This window comes from Myotis nattereri, assembly GCF_964212035.1.
Source record: "Myotis nattereri genome assembly, chromosome: 21".
NCBI classification, from domain to species: Eukaryota; Metazoa; Chordata; class Mammalia; order Chiroptera; family Vespertilionidae; genus Myotis; species Myotis nattereri.
The window spans coordinates 10,272,180-10,289,999 of record NC_138097.1 but is presented as its reverse complement, the minus strand read 5'-3'; the positions used below and the strand labels follow the sequence as shown (position 1 = coordinate 10,289,999).

The 17,820-nt window shown below is 58.1% G+C and overlaps 2 protein-coding genes across 2 annotated transcripts in view; both read right to left on the bottom strand.

The window, feature by feature from the left end:
- Positions 1-17,820, bottom strand: part of CRTC3 (CREB regulated transcription coactivator 3) — a gene marked incomplete at its 5' end in the record, with an annotated part of 1,283,408 nt that overhangs the window by 992,907 nt on the left and 272,681 nt on the right. The window lies entirely within an intron of this gene.
- FES (FES proto-oncogene, tyrosine kinase) lies at positions 4,147-16,972 on the bottom strand. The gene is made up of 19 exons (XM_081114738.1): positions 16,907-16,972; positions 16,201-16,413; positions 15,850-16,023; positions 12,791-12,887; positions 12,496-12,679; positions 10,746-10,883; positions 10,549-10,668; positions 10,337-10,459; positions 10,054-10,240; positions 9,851-9,934; positions 9,130-9,339; positions 8,419-8,541; positions 7,992-8,045; positions 6,781-6,899; positions 6,360-6,454; positions 6,136-6,259; positions 5,485-5,642; positions 5,265-5,387; positions 4,147-4,629 (listed from the first exon to the last, which is right to left on the bottom strand). Exons 2-19 carry the CDS (start codon positions 16,402-16,404, stop codon positions 4,487-4,489), a joined length of 2,460 nt encoding a protein of 819 aa, XP_080970864.1. The 5' UTR covers positions 16,405-16,413; positions 16,907-16,972; the 3' UTR covers positions 4,147-4,486.

The following is a 17,820-nucleotide window of genomic DNA, read 5'->3' as shown; positions in this document are numbered from 1 at the left end:
CAGAACCCGCCCGGCCCGTGCGCGCTGCGGGCCGCGAGCGGGAGAGCCGGGCTCTTCGGTGCAAACCTCGGTGCAAACCCCGGTGCAAACCTCACCGGAGGCGGCGCGCGATCCTACAGCAGCGGGAGCGCCCCCTCCCGCCCCGGCTGCGCCCAGAGAACCTTCTGCTGCTGCTACATTCTCAGGCGGGGGTGCTGCCTCCTGTCGGTGGGGGCACCCGCCACTATCCTTTCCCTGCTCGCCACCCAGCCACTGACACATCCTATAGTTGTCTGGGTCATTCTCCTTTGACTGGGCTCTGGGTTTTGTCATCTTGTGTGTGTGTGTATGTTTTTAATATTTTTCAAAATTTTTATTGATTTCAGAGAGGAAGGGAGAGAGAGAGAAACATCAATGATGAGAGGGACTCATGGATCGGCTGCCTCCTGCACGCCCCCTACTGGGGATCGAGCCCAGCAAACTGGGCATGTGCCCTTCACCGGAATCGAACCAGGGACCCTTCAGTCCGCACGCCAATGCTCTAGCCCAGTGATGGCGAACCTATGACACGCGAACTCATTTTTTGGGTTGATTTTTCTTGGTTAAAGGGCATTTAAATATATAAAATAAATATCAAAAATGTAAGTCTTTGTTTTACTAGGGTTGCAAAGATCAAAAAATTTCTCTATGTGACCCGGCATCGGAGTGAAGTTAGGGTTTTTCAAAATGCTGGCACGCCGAGATCAAAAGGTTCGCCGTCACTGCCCTAGCCACTGAGCCACACTGGTTAGGGCTGTGTGCTTTTTGTTTTTAATTTTTAAAATTTACTTCAGAGAGGAAGGAAGAGGGAGAGAGCGTAGAAACATGTGATGAGAGAAAAATCATGGATCGGTTGCCTCCCTGGGGATTGCGGGCATGTGTCCTGATAGGAATCCAACCGTGACCTCCTGGTTCATAGGGCAATGTTCAACCACTGAGCCACACCGGCCAGGCAGAGTTCTGTAAGTTTGAAGCAGAATAAATCATACTGCGATGAATATCTTCATTAATTCCACATTTGTCTTCTTTTTGAATGATGACCTCAGGACAGCTTCGCAGCAGCGAGGTTACCTGGGCCAAAAATAAGGGCTGATATGATTGCTGCTACTCGGCATACGACGGCTCCCCAAAGGGAGTGGGGGGCCAGTCTCCGCTGTCTGTCACCAACAGTTGAATATGGCTGCGTGTCCCCTTGCTCCCCGAGCAATTGTAGCACATTCTCCCGACTGTCAAGACTCCAGGCAGACTGCTCAAGCCTTGCCCACAAGGCCCTGTAGAGACCTGCAGGGGTGGAGCTGTGCCCCTCCGGGCTCACAGCCCTTCCCGTCAGCAGTACCCCTCAGACGTAACCACTGTTTTGACTTCTCTATTGCTTAGTTTTTGCCTGTTCTTGAACTTCATGAAATGGGATGGAAAGTATACACTCCTTCATGTCTGACCTTTTTTTGTGTGTGTGTGTCAGAAGTGGGATTCGAACATGTCTGACTTCTTTGCTTAACGTCTTTGAGATTCATCAGTGTTGCTGTGTGTAGCAGTGGTCTTTCTTATTCCTGTTGGAGTCATTGTCAGTTTGTTCCGGTCCTAACGTCTCTCTCTCCTTCTGGAACTCCAATCACTCATATAATGAATTCCCATCTGTCTTAGGCTGCTCCCTACCCCCCACTCCCTTCTTGTTTTTTTTCTCTCTTTACTTCAATTTAGACACCTTCTATTAATCTGTCTTCAAGTTCACTAATTCTGTCTTCAATCTCTAGAAGTGTGACTTTAGTTCTATAAGTGTTTATGAAACCCATCCAATGAGTTTGTATTTTGGGGGATGGGATTTTTCAGTTCTACCTGCTCCTTCTAAGTAAATTACAACCCTGTTAAAAGTCTCCACATTTCCTTCTATTTTGTCCACCTCCCCCCCGCCACCCCATTTAACAAATTAACCATAGTTTTTTAAAAATCTTTGTCTGCCAACTCCAATATCTGGATCATCTGTGGTCTTGCTTCTGTTGTTTGTTTTCTCTTATGTGTTGGCCCCATTTTTCTTTTTTTTTTTAATCCTTTTTTGGGCACATTTTATATTTTTTGTTTGCATGTTGCATATTGGGTGTAAAAGAAGGATAGGGAGCCCTAGGTGGTTTGGCTCAGTGGATAGAGTGTCGGCCTGCGGACTTAAGGGTCCCAGGTTCGATTCTGGTCAAGGGCACATGCCTGGGTTGTGGGCTCGATCCCCAATAGGGGGCGTGCAGAAGGCAGCTGATCAATGATTCTCTCTCATCATGGATGTTTCTATCTCTCTCTTCCACTCCTTTCCTCTCCAAAATCAATAAAAATATATTTTAAAAAAAGAAAAGAAAAAGAAAGTTAGGGACTTCAGACTATGTTATTCCTTGCCTCTTCCCCACCTATACCTCCCAACCCAGAGGAACTAGTCACCTCGAGATATTTTTCTTGTTCCTCTTGTAGTCAGTAGTCAAGTGCTGAGCTAAGATGGGGCAGAGTTATAGCTCTGTAACTCTCAGTCCTCCCCTGGATTGTCCCTGCCCCTTAGGAGTGGCCCTCTTGGATTTGGGGTTGAAAGCCTGGCCAGTTTCCGCCTCTCTCGGCTTTCAAAATCTGCTCTTCAGAGATTCTAGGGTTAGCTCTTTAGCCTCCCAACCCACAGGTTCGAGATCTGGCCAGTATCTTAAGGGGGAGTTATTGGTTTGTTTCAGGTCCATCCTCTAAATCCCGCAAGGCTGTGGGACTTGTCTTCCCAGCCCAGCCCCTTCCCAATGGCCTCGATGGCTCCAAAACTCAGCAAATGTTCTGTGGGAAAAACAGGCTTTGCATTTTAGGCTCCTCTTGGGCCCAATCCATAGCACAGAAACGGCTCACTTCTCCTTTCCTTTGTTTGGGACAATTTTGCTCATCGCATGTCTCAGGGACGTAAATAACCACCCATCCAGCGTTCACCTGGGCGGGGCCCTTTCCTCCTTGGCAACTTCGTTCATCTGGTTCTTTTTTTTTTTTTTTTTTAAATATATTTTATTGATTTTTTACAGAGAGGAAGGGAGAGAGAGATAGAGAGTTAGAAACATCGATGGGAGAGAAACATCGATCAGCCGCCTCCTGCACATCTCCTACTGGGGATGTGCCCGCAACCGAGGTACATGCCCTTGACCGGAATCGAACCTGGGACCTTTCAGTCCGCAGGCCTACGCTCTATCCACTGAGCCAAACCGGTTTCGGCTCATCTGGTTCTTATCTCTCCTAACTACTCTCCATTCTCTTTAAAAATGACGATTATCATCTTATATATGTTTCCTCCTCCTTGTTGCAACGAGAATGGTGGCCTGCAGAGATCTACCCACATCCTACCCAGAAGCAGAAGTTCTGCTTTTTACCATTTCCAAAAAAGATGTGATTTGACTTCTTAATACTTCCATTGAGTCATACTCGAACTGGTTTCTCTTGTTTAAAGAAGTTACAGGCCTTCCACGTCTTTGAAAAGACACGTCAACTATTTCCTCAACTTTCTTGGGGGGATGGCCATCTGGCCTCAAAGTTCTGCTTTGTTCTTTGGCGCTAGACATCTTTCCAGTTTATGCTTTTCAGTGTGTTCATACTTCGCATCTTCTAGACCTTCCCTGGTGCTGCGGGTACAGTTTCAGGTCATTCTGTAGGTTTCAGGGGGACTCAGGGAAGGGGGTGAGAGCTCTGCTCAGTAAGCGTGTGTGAGAGAGAAACTCCCTGAGAAGCCATTTCTTTCCCTGCAGCCACTCAGGGAAGCTCTAACTTGCCCCAGCCCTCTCCTCTCTCCTGAATCTCATGTGATCGATACACACTTCGCAGTGTCAGCTGCTCTCTCACACTGATACGCTCGTGACGTTCAGGCCTCCAGTGCCAGCCTGGATTAGCGTCTGGGCTTCCAGACTCGGACGTCACCCTGACATCCGCACAGGCCCCTCGAACCGCGTGGGTTCTGCCCCGTGAACACTGTCCGTCCTCCTTCCTCTGCTCCTCCTAAGACAGTGATGGCGAACCTTTTGAGCTCGGCGTGCCAGCATTTTGTCAAACCCTAACTTAACTCTGGTGCCGTGTCACATATAGACATTTTTTGATATCTGCAACCCTAGTAAAACAAAGACTTATATTTTTGATATTTATTTGATATATTTAAATGCCATTTAACAAAGAAAAATCAACCAAAAATATGAGTTCGTGTGTCACCTCTGACACGCGTGTCATAGGTTCGCCATCGCTGTCCTAAGCCCTGCCCTCCAGGGGCGCGCATGCCAAGAGCACTAGGCGGGCACAACTGGTTTATTATTTCTGCTTGGAAGAGGAGGCCCTGGCAGGAGCGCGATGCGCCGCAGACATGGGGCCGCATCCCCACCTGCGCACGGATGCCGGTGGCTGGAGTCCAGAGCTGCGAAGAGCCTGGGGAGGAGGTGCGATCTCGCAGGCACAGGCCACCGGCTGGAGCGGCGGCCCAGCCTCACCGATGCCGCTTTCGGATGCACTGCAGCTCCTGGTGGATGGCGCTGAAGCTGGGCCGCTCCCCGGGCTCGTAGGCCCAGCACTGCTCCATGAGTCTGAACACAGCGTCGGGGCACAGCTCGGGGCAGGGCAGGCGGCCCCCTGTGAGGACGAGCACAGCACCCGGGCGTGAGGAGGGAGTCTGAGGCCCCCTCGCAGCCCCGGGGAGGGGGGGGGGGACCGAACCCGTAAGCAATGGGAACTGAGCAAACCGCACTGTTCTTCAGGGGCCACGCTTCCTCACCAAGAGCCCCAAGGACACAGAGGTCCTAATCGCAACCCCACCGTGCGCTGGTTGTAGGGCCTCTGCAAGCCTCAGGTTTTCCTTCTGTAAAAGGGACAGATTCATTCCCGCCTCCCCTGCTGTGCTCACTCGGTGGCAGCTACAGGACTGATTGATCTTATTCGGTCCCAGTGGGAAGACCGGAAGGTGAGGGGACCTGGAAGAGTCCCCCTGCAGCATAGGGACAGACGCTTGGGCCCGGCCGGTGTGGCTCAGTGGTTAAGCATTGACCATTCGAGTCCTGGTCAGGGCACACGCCTGGGTTGCGGGCTCCATCTCCAGTGTGAGGCGTGCAGGAGGCAGCCTATCCATGATTCTCTCTCATCATTGATGTTTCTCTCTCTCCCTCTCTCTTCCTCTCTCTCTAAAAATCAATACAAAATCTTTAAAAAAAAAACACACAAACACCCCAAAACTTGGCTGCGAGGCTGCGGTCAGCAGCGGGCTGCCTTACCCTTTTCTATGAACTCCCGCGTCTGCTGATTGCTGAGGTTGGGGTACGGCGAGGCCCCCAGGCTGAAGGTCTCCCAGAGCAAGATACCAAAGCTCCACACATCGCTCTCGGAGGAATAGCGGCCTGCAAGGGGGCGGGCGGCGTGAGAGGGCCGCCACGTCCTCGGTCAGAGGGAGGTGCGCCCCGGCTGGCCCTGGAGGCCTGGAGGCCATTGGCTTACCGTAGTTCAGAGCCTCGGGTGCTGTCCACTTCACGGGGACTTGCCTGAGGCCCCCCGAGGCGGCGTAGATCCCGTCCTCTTCCTCCCGGGACATCCCGAAGTCACTGATCTTCAGCACGTTCTTCTCCGTGACCAGGCAGTTCCGAGCAGCCAGGTCCCTGGAAGAGCAGGAAAGGGGCTCACTCAGCCACCGTCCACGCAGCACCTGTCACCGGCCTGACCTGGGCCCCCCGACACACCCATGAACAAAGACTGCTCTCTGCCCGAGCTGGTGTGGCTCAGTGGATAGAGCGTCGGCCTGCGGACTGAAGGGTCCCGGGTTCGATTCCGGTCAAGAGCACATGCCTGGGTTGCAGGCTCGCTGCCCAGTGGGGGGCGGCATGCAGGAGGCAGCCGATCAACGATTCTCTCTCATCATTGATATTTCTATTTCTCTCTCCCTTTCCCTTCCTCTCTGAAAAAACACACAATAAAAACAAAAAAAAACAAAAACAAAAAGACTGCTCTCTGCCCTGGGAGAGGCGAACCCCCGCGCTGGAGTCGGACCTGCTGGTGAATGAGGGGTGCTGGGTGACAGCACGGCCTGAACCTAGGGGGGTTACGAGGGGGCTACAGGGGAGGCTGGGCTGCGTGGGGGCGCTCCCCGCTCACCGGTGGATGCAGCCCTTGCTCTCCAGGTACTCCATGCCCGCAGCTGCGTCCCCCACCATCTGCAGCAGAGTCTTCATCCGGAGCCGGGCTCCCTCCGTCCGAAGAAAGGTCAGGAAGTCGCCCCCTGGGTTGGATGGGGGAGCCTTGCTGAGCCTCCTGCGGTGGGGGGGGGACGACCCAGGGGGCTGAGGTCCCCGCCCCTGGAGAGCTGGCCCTGGGCTCACCCTGCACCAGCTCCATGACGATGTAGATGGGCTGTTTCTGGGTGCAGACGCCGATGAGACGCACGATGTTGGGGTGGCTGTACTGCTTCAGGATCCTGGCGGGCACGGCTGCTTAGGTTCCCACCGTGGGGGCCTACACATCCTACCCCAGCCCCAGGGACCCCAAGGAACCCCAGGGAACCCCAGGGAAGCCTGAGGGAGGACGGGGAAAGGGCAGCAGAAGAGTGAGCTTGGCCTCTGAGGTCAGGAGGCCTGGACGTGTGACCTTGGGTGGGGTCACGGAGCCTCAACCCCTCGGCCCTGGTTGCGGGGGGTGAGTCTGTGAGGATGACATGACTCCACGGAAGTCAAGCTCTCTATGTCACCGTGCCAGAGGAACCCCTTGAGGGGCCACGGCGGTGACCATTATGTCATCACCCACCTGGCTTCCTGCAGAAACTTGGCCTTGAGGTCAGGCGGCAGCGTCTCCCGACAGGATTTCACCGCCACCAGGGTGTTGTCCACTCGCAGGCGCCCGCTGAACACTTCGCCAAAGTTCCCCTGCAACGGTCCGGGGTTCCTACCCGTCATCTCTGGACCACAGTCCCCTCATCTCAGGGGACAGCTCTCCGGGCCCTCACCCGCCCTTCACTCAGCTCCCCATCCCGGCACTCTGGTTTACCCCTGGTTGGGGGTCCGAGGGAGTCCACATGGGACAGGCAGGGAATGTCACCTCTGACATGTTCACTAAAGAAAAGTGACATGGGCAACCCAAAAGCCACTTTCCGCCCGGCCGGTGTGGCTCAGTGGTTGGGCATCGACCTAAGAACCAGGAGGTCACGGTTTGATTCCCGGTCAGGGTTCATGCCCGGGTTGCGGGCTCGATCCCCAATGGGGGGCGTGCAGGAGGCAGCTGAGCCATGATTCTCTCTCATCATTGATGTTTCTCTCTCCCTCCCTCCTTTCCTCTCTGAAATCAATAAAAATATATATTTTTAAAAAAACAAGAAGAATAACAAAAGCTACTTTCCCTTGGGTTGGAAAAGCCTTGTGATCTTTAGGAAACTGACTTCTTTCCTAAGCAGGTATTTTATAGCTCACAGGAGCACGGTGAGTCCCCTCTCGCTCGCCACAGCTCCCTGGGGAGGCGGGTGGGGGGGAGGCAGGGGCCCTGTGGGTGGGGAGGCAGGGACCCTGTGGGGGCGGAGGCAGAGCCTGTGGAGTCGGGTGGGGGGTAGGGCCTAGGAGGTGGGGGGTAGGGCTGGTGTGGGGGCGGAGGCAGAGCCTGTGGGATGGGGGGGGAGGCAGAGCCTGTAGGGTGGGGGGGGGAGGCAGAGCCTGTGGGATGGGGGGGAGGCAGAGCCTGTGGGGTGGGGGGGAGGCAGAGCCTGTGGAGTGGGGGGGGGTAGGGCCTGTGAGGTGGGGGGGTAGGGGCTGGTGTGGGAGGGTGCCAGTAGCAGGGACTTTCCCTGTTTCCTGCAGAATGGTGCATGGTGGTGGCCGGGAGGGGAGCAGGGTACGAGCTGGGGATCAGAGAGGCAGGACGCAGAAGAGCTCTGGGAGGGGGGCCTTGGTGTGACTCGGGGTGGGGGGAGGGCTGGAAGGAAGTGGGACAACGCAGGCATCCAGGAGGCCGCAGGGCACTCAACTCACCCGCCCAATCTGCTCGCCCAACACCAGGTCCTCGTGGTTCAGCGCCCACTTGTCCTGGGGAAGGGGGGGGAGGGTCAGACGCTAGCGAAGGGATGGCGTACTGGGCCCCGCGGAAGACTGAACATCTCCCACCGGGGCTACATCTTTCACTTCTTGGTGCCTCAGTTTGTTAGTCTGTAAAATGGGGCTGGACCCTATCAGGATCCCACGCGGAGAACTTTGGGGACCAGGCAGGGGCCCTAACTGGATGAGCGCCAGCCTGTGGATGGGAGTGGCCTTGACCTTCCAAATCCAGCAGGTGGCTGCCCCTGTGTGGAGCCCAGAGACTGGGGACCCGGAAAGGCCCTCCTGTCCGGACTCTCTGGGCCAGAACCCTGCTCCCCAAGGCCTGCCGTGGGCGGGGTGGGCGGCCGGGGCACAGGCTTACCTTGGGCACAGCCCTGCCCAGGACAACACCGCTCTTCTTGGTGAGGGGCTGCTGGGAGCGCAGCAGGTGGTCGATGAGCAAGGGAATGGTGGGAAAGCCATCGCCCTCCAGTCGGTACAGGTTCTGCGGGGCAGGGGGTCCTGGGGTCAGCAGCTTCCGCTGCTGAGGGGACCTGAGCCCTGGGGGGAGTGGACCTGAGCTCTGGGGGGAGGGGACGGGGAGCAGCAGGGAGAAAGGGTCTGCCCTGGACGGGAGGCAGAGACACTGCAGAAAGGCATAACCTGCCTGGCCAGTGTGGCTCAGTGGTTGAGCATCAACCTTTGAACCAGGAGGTCACGGTTCGATTCCTGGTCAAGGCACATGCCCAGGTTGCAGGCTCGATTCCCAGTGTGGGGCGTGCAGGAGGCAGCCAATCAGTAACTCTCTCTGCGCATTGATGTTTCTCTCTCTCTCCCTCTCCCTTCCCCTCTGAAATCAATAAAAACACATTAAAAAGAAAAGAAAAGAAAAGAGGAGGAAGAAAGGTATAACCTCATGGTGCCCGACACGCCTGCTCCCCTCCTCCGGGGAGAACCCACAGTGAGGGCTTGAGCCTGTCTGGCTGCAGGAACTGGGGGTCTCCGTGGCCGGGGCACTCTGCCAGGGAGGCACCCTTCACCCTGGCAAGGCCACCCCCCACCCCAGCGGCCGGGAGGGGGGGCCGGCACTCACGTCCGCAGACTGGATGATGAAGTGCCGGGGCTGGCCGTCCCACAGCACGGACAGCACGTGCTCCTGCTTGCCCTGGCTCTCCCGCACCAGGAAGTCCCCGGACTGTGTCAGCAGCTCCGCCACCTCTGCCCGCGGGATGGCCCCGTGGTACCACAGCTGCTCCTGCAGGGGCTTCTGTACCTCGGGGATGAGCTGCAGCGGTGGGGGGAGCTGGGGAGGGGCAGGGGAGGAGCGAGGGGGGTGACCAGGAGGCCAGTCGGGGGTCAGGAGGGTGTCTGTCTTAATGCCCCTCAGTCCTTCCAACCACCCCAGGAGCAGGCAGAGCCATCGGCACGCCCCAGAGCAGGCTGCGAGAATGGCACGGGCTCCGGGCAGAGCTGGGACGGGAAGCCAGCTGGCTGGCCCCACACCATGCCTTTGCCTTTCACACCAGGCCACAGCCCCCCGCCCCTCCCCGAGCTGTGGGGTAACCAAGGCTGCAGGTCCCTTCAGCACTGGGGTGGCAGAGGGAAGGGGAGTGGGGTTGGCAGGATCCGGGGACACCTATGCCAGGACACCCCATAAAAGTAGCCTGGGCAGAGCCTTCTCTCTACTTGGGCAACCCAGTGGCCACGCAGACACCACGGTGGGAGGGGCTCAGGGGGCCTCTCTGAGCTCCTGGCCGGCCCACGCCCTTGGAGAAGGGGCAGGCAGAGGCGTGGGCCGGCCAGGCCTCACTCACCGAGAACTTGGGGCGAAAGATTCCTGAGATGTGGCTCTTGAGGATCTCCAGGGTGGGCGTCCTTCCCCCTTCCCGCTCCGGCTCCTGAGGCCAGGGACAGACGTCAGCGGGTGGCCGGGCTTGGGGAGGGGGAGGGCGACAGTGAGGAGCTCGGCCCGGGCCGGCCGGCAGGGTGGCCCCGTGGGTGGGGGGGGGACACTCACCGAGGACGACGTGGAGTGGCGGTCGTCCTGCAGCAGGGGCACCGGCGGGGGCTCGCCAGGGCCCAGGCGCTCCAGCTTGGCCTGCAGTAGCTCCTGCTGGGCCTGCAGCTTGGCCTGGCTGCACAGCACCACCTGCAGCCCCTGCAGCTCCTCCTGCAGCACCTGCCTCTTGCTCAGCAGGTAGACCCTGCAGCGGGCAGGGGGGGGCCGGGAGAGGGGGCTCAGCGGGGCAGCCAGCAGCAGTCGGGGGGGTGGGGGGGCTGCTGTAGGGGGGACCTCTCACCGCTGCCGGGGGTGGATGGCCTGCTCCTCGTGCCGGAGCTCACGCTGCAGCTGACTGACCATCTCCTGCCGGCTGAGCACCATCTGGTTGACCGCAGCCAGCTCATCGGTCACTGCAGTCAGCCTGTGCCAGGAGGAAGGGCAGGGTTGGAGCTGCCCTTCAGATGCCCCTGCAGCCCGACAGCGCCCGCCCCGTGCCTGCCTGCCACCCACACGTGCTGCACGCTCTCCACCGTCAGCTCATTCAACTGCAGCTCCCCCGGCTCCAGGGCCTCGCCCTCCTCCAGCAGCGACTCATCAAAGGTGACGCAGGGTGGGACGTCAGGGACGGACCTGCGGGGGGGGGACAGGGCCCGGTCAGGGGACAGGCCAGCAGCTCCGGTGCCGGGCAGGGGCGAGGAGGGGCTTACCCGTGCTGCCGCAGGAAGCCGTGGTACTCGGCCTCGGGCTGGATGCGGGCAGCGGCTGCAGCCATCTCCTGGTGAATGGCCGCCACCTCGTCCTGCACCAGGCTGCTGATCTCCAGGTATTCCTGCAGGATCTCCTTCCTACCCCCCGGCAACGGGACCCTGGGTCAGCCAGGCCTCGGGCGGGGGCAAGGCTGGGAAGCTGGGGGCCCCCGACTCTGGGTTGGGAGTCAGCGGTGGGGGGTTGAGTCCCCACCTCCTCGTTGACCAAATGACCAGTCCATCAGGCAAACTACTGACCATCTCCTGACCTCCACTCCCTGTTATGTGTGATGGGGGAGCTGGGAGTGGTAATGAGGGCCCAGTGAGAGTGTGCGACGAATGTGCTGGTTAAAAGTGAGCTACAGCCCTAGCCCGTGTGGCTCAGTGGGTAGAGCGCCAGCCTGCGGACTGAAGGATCCAGGTTCGATTCCAGTCAAGGGCACCTGCCCAGGATACAGGCTCACTCCCTAGTAGGGGGCGTGCTGGAGGCAGCCGATCAATGCTTCTCTCTCATCATCAATGTTTCTATCTCTCTCTCTCTCCCTCTCCCTTCCTCTCTGAAATCAATAAAAATACATTTTTTTAAAAAAGTGAGCGACAATCACGCCTGCAATCACACATGCATCAGCCATCAATGTGCTGTGACCCCCACTCTGATGTCTCCAGTCCCAGCACCTCCCCAGAGCCCCAGTCTTAAGTACCCATGTACGTACTCAAACGCCCCGCCCCCCGTTGGACACCAAACTCCACTCGTTGAAAGGGGAGTTCCTTTTCTTGTCTCCCGAACCTGGAACCTGTTTCTCCCATAGCCTTCTCCACGTAAGCGAACGGCGACTGCATCTTCCAGGAGCGCCGGGCCAAATCCCCTGCATCACTCTGAACGCCTCTATTCCACGCCCCACTGCCAGTCCATGAGGTCGTCCCCCTTGCACCACTTTCAACCTACACCCAGCACCTGACCCCGTCTCCCCTCCATGGGTCCCAACAGCCACGGGCTGTGGTCTGGATTATTGCAGATGCCTCCTGTCTGGTCCTCCCTGCCCTTGGCCTTGCCCCCCGAGGCCGAAGTCCTGGCAGTGGCCTGATGGACCCTCTACAGCCCAGCAGCCCCCACGTCTGGACAGCTCCGGCCTCGCGTCTGACTCGGCCCTTCCCTGGCTCTGTGCAGGCCACACTGGCCTCCTCGCTCTCCCCTCACTTCAGGCCATCGCCCGCCTCAGGGCCTTTGCACCTGCTGCTCCCGCTTCCCGGCCTGGCCTTTCTCCCAGCATCCCCTGGCTCATGCCTCCACCTCTGGGGCGTTTTCACACCTCTCTGTTTAAGGCTGCCTCCCCACCCTCCTTTCTTATTTTCGTTTTCTCCAGAACACTTGTCGCTTCTAACATGCTTTTTATTTTACTTACTGACTTCCTTTCCTCTCTACCCTGACATGAACGATCTTAGCGGATAGGTATTTTTCGGTGTTTCTCTCTGCTGTATCCCAGAGCCTAGAACGATCTCAATAAATATAATTAAAACCCCCTGTAATAAGGGGCCCTGGGATCATGTAATTCAGATATACACCGAATGGCTCCAATCCTCGGCCCAAGGCCCGTTCCCACGGGATTCTACGACTATCACTGTCACAGGACTGACTTCTCTGGACCCTGCCTCTGGGCACGGGGCAGGGTGATGGGGCTGTGACGGGGAGGGGCGGGGGCCCGGGGCTCACAGGATGCGGGCCATCTCCTGGTGCAGGTCCTGCAGCGACTGGAGCAGGCTGGGCAGCATGAGCTGGTGGTGGTGCTGGTGGTGCAGCTGCGCAGCCCGCACGCCAAGCACGTAGCGGTTGTGATGAGCGAAGAGCTTCCACAGGCTGCGCACGTACTTGTCCTTGGCCTTGTCGCGGTCCTTGTCTGCGAGGTTAAGGGGAGGGGGTGTGGGTGATGGCACCGAGGCCTGGGCAGCCCCTCACCCCACCCCCCGTTCCTGGGCAACTGTGGAAGGGTCCGAGGGAAGCCACACACCTTTGCTGGCCTCCTGGTACTTGCGCCTGGCCTGGGCGCTGTCCCTCGCCAGGTTTCGGTACTGGTTCTTTAGCTTCTCAATGTCCTGGCTGTGGGTCTGGGCGAGAGAAGAGGCAGTGTGGTCAGCAGGCCCCCAGGGCAGCAAGTCCAAGGCCATCCCCCAGGAAGGGCCGGCAGACCTCTGGGGTCTGACCTCTGCGGCCGAGGCTACGGCCGAGGACAGCCCCTGGGGAGGCAGAGAGAGGACCGGGTAGGTGACAACTGCCCCGCCTCAGCCCAGAGTGGTATCTGGTGGCAGGCAGGGCCCAGCTGCAGGCACATAGAGCTCCACACTGAGAAAGGCTCTCTGCGGATGCCATCCTGAAATGGTCGATAATTCTTTGACAAGACCTTGAAAGCACATATGCATAACCCATGGACACAGACAATAGGGTGATGAGGGCCTGGGGCAGGGGGCGAGCTGGAAGGGATTAATGGGGGAGGAAGGGGACATATGTAATACTTTCAACAATAAAGATTAAAAAAAAAAAAAGAAAGAAATTCCTGCTTAAAATGCTTAAAAAAAAATCACCATCAATGAAGGAGTCTGGCAGGGTGGATGATTTAGCTCAGGCTGCCATAACAAAATAGCATAACTTAAACAGTTTTTCGCCGAAACCGGTTTGGCTCAGTGGATGGGGCGTCGGCCTGTGGACTGAAAGGTCCCAGGTTCGATTCCGGTCAAGGGCATGTACCTGGGTTGCGGGCACATCCCCGGTGGGGGATGTGCAGGAGGCAGCTGATCGATGTTTCTCTCTCATCGATGTTTCTATCTCTCTCCCTTCCTCTCTGTGAAAAATCAATAAAATATATTTTTTAAAAAAAACTTAAAGTTTTATTGTATTTCATGAGAATAAAATGACTTTCTTGGGGGAAAATAGTAATTCCTGGACAGGGCCCCACATTTTTATTTTGCACAGAGTCCTGCAAGGCGGCAGGAAAAATAGATGGTCGAGACCAGAGTTCTCGTCCCAGTTCCCCTGTTGAGGGACTGGGATGCTGTCGGGCCAGTTCCCGCCTCTCCTCTGAGCCCCCGTTTCCCCATCTGTAACCGAGCGAAACGCACAGACTGCACGAGCCTTTTCCTTCGAGGGCCAGCTGGTGAACATTTTATTATTATTTTTTGATATATTTTTATTGATTTCAGAGAGGAAGGCAGAGGGAGAGAGAGAGAAACATCAATGATGAGAGAGAATCCTTGATCAGCTGCCTCCCGCACGCCCCCTACTGGGTGGGGATCAAGCCTGCGACCCTGGGCATGTGCCCTTGACCAGAATTGAACCCGGGACCCTTCAGTCCACAGGCTGAGGCTCTATCCACTGAGCCACACCAGCTAGGGCTGGCCAACCCTGTTTTTTTAGATAAGCTTTTGGGGAGAGAGAAGAATGGGTTGACACTGGCCACCAGGGGCCGCTGTGGGTCCACAGCAAGGCTGGCTTTTACGCTGGTAGAAGCGGGTGGTACAGGAGCTTGACCGGTACATTGAACTAGAACAGCAAATTTCAACCTTTTTCATCTCATGGCACACATAATCACCAAAATCCTGCGGCACACCGAAAAATATATTTTTGCCGGTCTGACAAAAGAAATAGGGATAATTTTGATTGACTTACAAAACACTACTACTAATAAAAATAGTAATTACTGCTCTAGCTGGTTTGGCTCAGTGGATAGAGTGTCGGCCTGCGGACCGGGTTCGATTCCAGTCAAGGGCATGTACCTCCGTTACAGGCTCCTCCCTGGCCCTGGTTGGGGTATGTGCCGGAGGCAACCAATCGATGTATTTCAATCACATGGATGTTTCTCGACCAGCAAGACGCAACTCCATTCTATGACTTATATATTTATGAGTCAAGCCAGGGCATTCACACTGGATGGCTGCTGTTGTGTTGGCTGTTGTCATTTTTTTTTTACTTGACAATCTAAGGGAAAAGAGGTCAGTGCCCCTGACTAAACTGTCAGGTATTGCATGTTTTAAAAATTCTTGCGCCCAGACTGGTTTGGCTCAGTGGATAGAGCGTCGGCCTGCGGACAGAAGGGTCCCGGGTTCGATTCCGGTCAAGGGCACATGCCCGGGTTTCGGGCTCGATCCCCAGTGGGGGGCATGCAGGAGGCAGCCGATCCACGATTCTCTCTCATCATTGATGTTTCTCTCTCTCTCCCTCTCTGAAATCGATACAAATATATTTATTTATTTATTTTTTTAAAATATATTTTATTGATTTTTTACAGAGAGGAAGGGAGAGAGATAGAGAGTTAGAAACATCGATGAGCGAGAAACATCGATCAGCTGCCTCCTACACATCTCCTACTGGGGATGTGCCCGCAACCAAAGTATATGCCCTTGACTGGAATCGAACCTGGGACCTTTCAGTCCGCAGGCCGACGCTCTATCCACTGAGCCAAACCAGTTTCGGCGATACAAATATATTTAAAAAATAAAATTCTTGTGGCGCGCCAGCGGGCCGCAGCACACCTGTTGGAAATCGCTGAATGACAGGCTGAAACACCCAGGTAAACAGCGCCAGGCGTTGGGAGATCAACAGACGGAGGAGCTGAGCCGGATTCAAATGCAGGCAGGCCGACTTCACAGCCCCCGTCTTTAACCTCGGTGCTGGGGCCACACTGCTGCCTGGTGGTGTCTCTTGGGCCCTGAGAGGAGTCCACCCGGGACAAGGACAGACAGACCAGCCCTCATGCCTCTCCCTGTCTCTCAGCCCCAGAGCCAGCTGCTGCCCTGCGCTACCCAGGCAATGGCGGGACATCTCGTCCTTGTACTCCCAGCACTCTGCCCAGACACACAGAACTGACAGAAAATAAAATGCACGGGGAGGCCCCGCTGGAGGGCAGCCCAAGGCCGGCGAGGCAGCAAACCAGGCGGGAAAGGAAGCTGCAGGGGGCGGGCCTGCGGTCAGGACTTCCACTTCCCTGTGAATCCAGGGGCTCTTGTGCAAAGCCGGCCCTTTGAGCTCAAAGTGTGGGCAGAGAGGCCCAGGTGACGGCCCAGGACGCCCACCCACCTTGGTGAGGTCGTTCTGCAGCTGCTGCCACTGCTCGCTGTAGGTCTTGCGCAGCTGCTGCCGCACCCCGATCAGCATGCTCAGCTTGCTCAGGGGCCCCGAGTTCAGATCTTCGGCGTGCTGCCTCAGCAACCGGCTCAGGCCCTCCGTCAGGCTGGTGATCTCTGCCCAGGACTGCGGGACGGGAGGGGTCACGGGGAGGGGACAATGGCTGCGGAGCCTGGGACTGCCCCCTCTCTAGCCCTCCCCAGGGGCATTCGGGAAAGGAAGGGGCAGGCAGATAACCCTGGAACCCACAGACATTCCCCGGGCGAGGGTGGGAAGGGGCGAGAAGGCCCCACGGAAGCCCACCTGGCTGATGGGGCTGTCGGGGCCGGCCCGGTTCTGGGCCCCGCTGTCCTGCATGTGGTGCAGCAGCCCCGCGTACTCCCGGTCACTCTTGACCCTCTGGGCCATCCACTTCCTCATGCCCTCCAGCAGCCGCAGCTCGGCCTCCTGCATCTGCTGCACGGCCGTGTGGGCCTGGGGGCTGCACAGCTCCGAGGAGAAGCCCATCGTGCTCTTCTGGGGACAGAGAAAGGAGAGGCCGTCGGCGGGGGAGGCAGCTGCTGGAGGTGGAGGAGGAGGGCAGGGAGGCCTGGGGGCTGAGGACCCAGAGGAGTCGCAGGCTGGCGGGAGGAAGGTGGGGGCCTGTCCTGCTGACCGGCACTCACAGGTACAAACGCCACCTGGCTTGGGACAGACTCTCACTGCTTCCCGTGTGCCAGGCCTAGGCCGGGCGCCAGAGGTCCGCTCCCCAGTTCTAGAACAGAGCCCCGGGCCCTCCCACTCAGCACTCGTTCCAGGGGCGCATGCACCCAGGCCCTTGGCAGGGCCCAGCTCTCCCCTGCAGGCGCCCCAGGTAGCAGCCACAGCCTGGGCCCTGCTCCTGCAGCCACTCCTGCCCCACCCGCTCCTGTGGCTCTTGCCTGCTGAGTCCCAGCCCCTGCTCCTGGGCCGCCACCCACCCCCCTCTGCCTGCCTCCCGGGCCTTGGCTAGGAGTTACCACTCACTCACGGCTTGGGCAGCTGATCCAGGGGCGCCGAGGGCTGCCTTAGGCCCAGCCAACTGGCCAGTTCCTGATTCGGTGCTTCCTCCTCCCGGGTTTCAGTTGGCTCAGACCCCGGGGCGGGCCGCTGAGGGGAAGGGGCGGGCAGTAGCCCCCATGCCTGCCGGCCCTCCTGCCCAGCCCCAGCCCCAGCGCGGAAACGGAAGGGAGGAGGGGCCGGGGAAGAATGGCCCTGCAAGGGCAGCCTGGGCCAGCAATCCCCAGGGCCTGGGGTGGGGACGGAGAGTGGCCCCAGGGTGCCTAGGAGGGGCGGGCGCTGGGAGAGGCTGCGGGCAGGCGCGGGGCCTCTGAGCCTGGAGTCCGGCCGCAGGTGGCAGTCCTAGCAGCAGCCCAGTGGCCGGAAGAGTAACCGAGAGCATAGACCAGGCCCTCCCCACCCCAGGGTTCCCCAAGGGGCACCCAGGTGCGGGCTCCATTTAAGGAAAACTTCCAAGTAAATCTACCAAGGAGAGGCCTCTCGTCTGGCACAGGTCCTGATGGGCCAATCCCCACTCCCCTGGCCCAGGCAGGAGGGAGCTTCCTGTCCCAGGGAGACCTGGGGGTGGGGCTGGGGCTGGGGTAGAGTTTACCCAGCTGGCCCTCAGGGTCTCCCCAGCAGGAGCACCCCAGCATTCCTGGTCCCACCGGAGGCCTCAGCCCTGCACCTGGTGGCCAGGCCACTTCCTTCAGCCAAGGGAGACCCTGAGCTGGACACTGGGCCTTTGGGGTGGGGTGCTCAGCTTGTCCCACCCCAGGGGCTTGTCTCCAGCTGCTGCCTCCTTCTAGCCCCCTCTGCTCCCTAACGGAGGCCCTGGAACCCCTCAGCAGACAGGCCTTGGAGTCCCGACTTGGGCCCATCTCGAGGCACGCAGGACATCACACT

Excerpts from the sequence above, each read along its gene's own strand:
- FES (XM_081114738.1), bottom strand. The coding sequence starts at position 16,404 with ATGGGCTTCTCCTCGGAGCTGTGCAGCCCCCAGGCCCACACGGCCGTG. Across the intron at positions 8,046-8,418 it reads TGGGCAGGGCTGTGCCCAAG|GACAAGTGGGCGCTGAACCA; the intron begins GTAAGCCTGTGC and ends CCCCTTCCCCAG. Across the intron at positions 6,260-6,359 it reads CGTCATGGAGCTGGTGCAGG|GGGGCGACTTCCTGACCTTT; the intron begins GTGAGCCCAGGG and ends CATCCAACCCAG.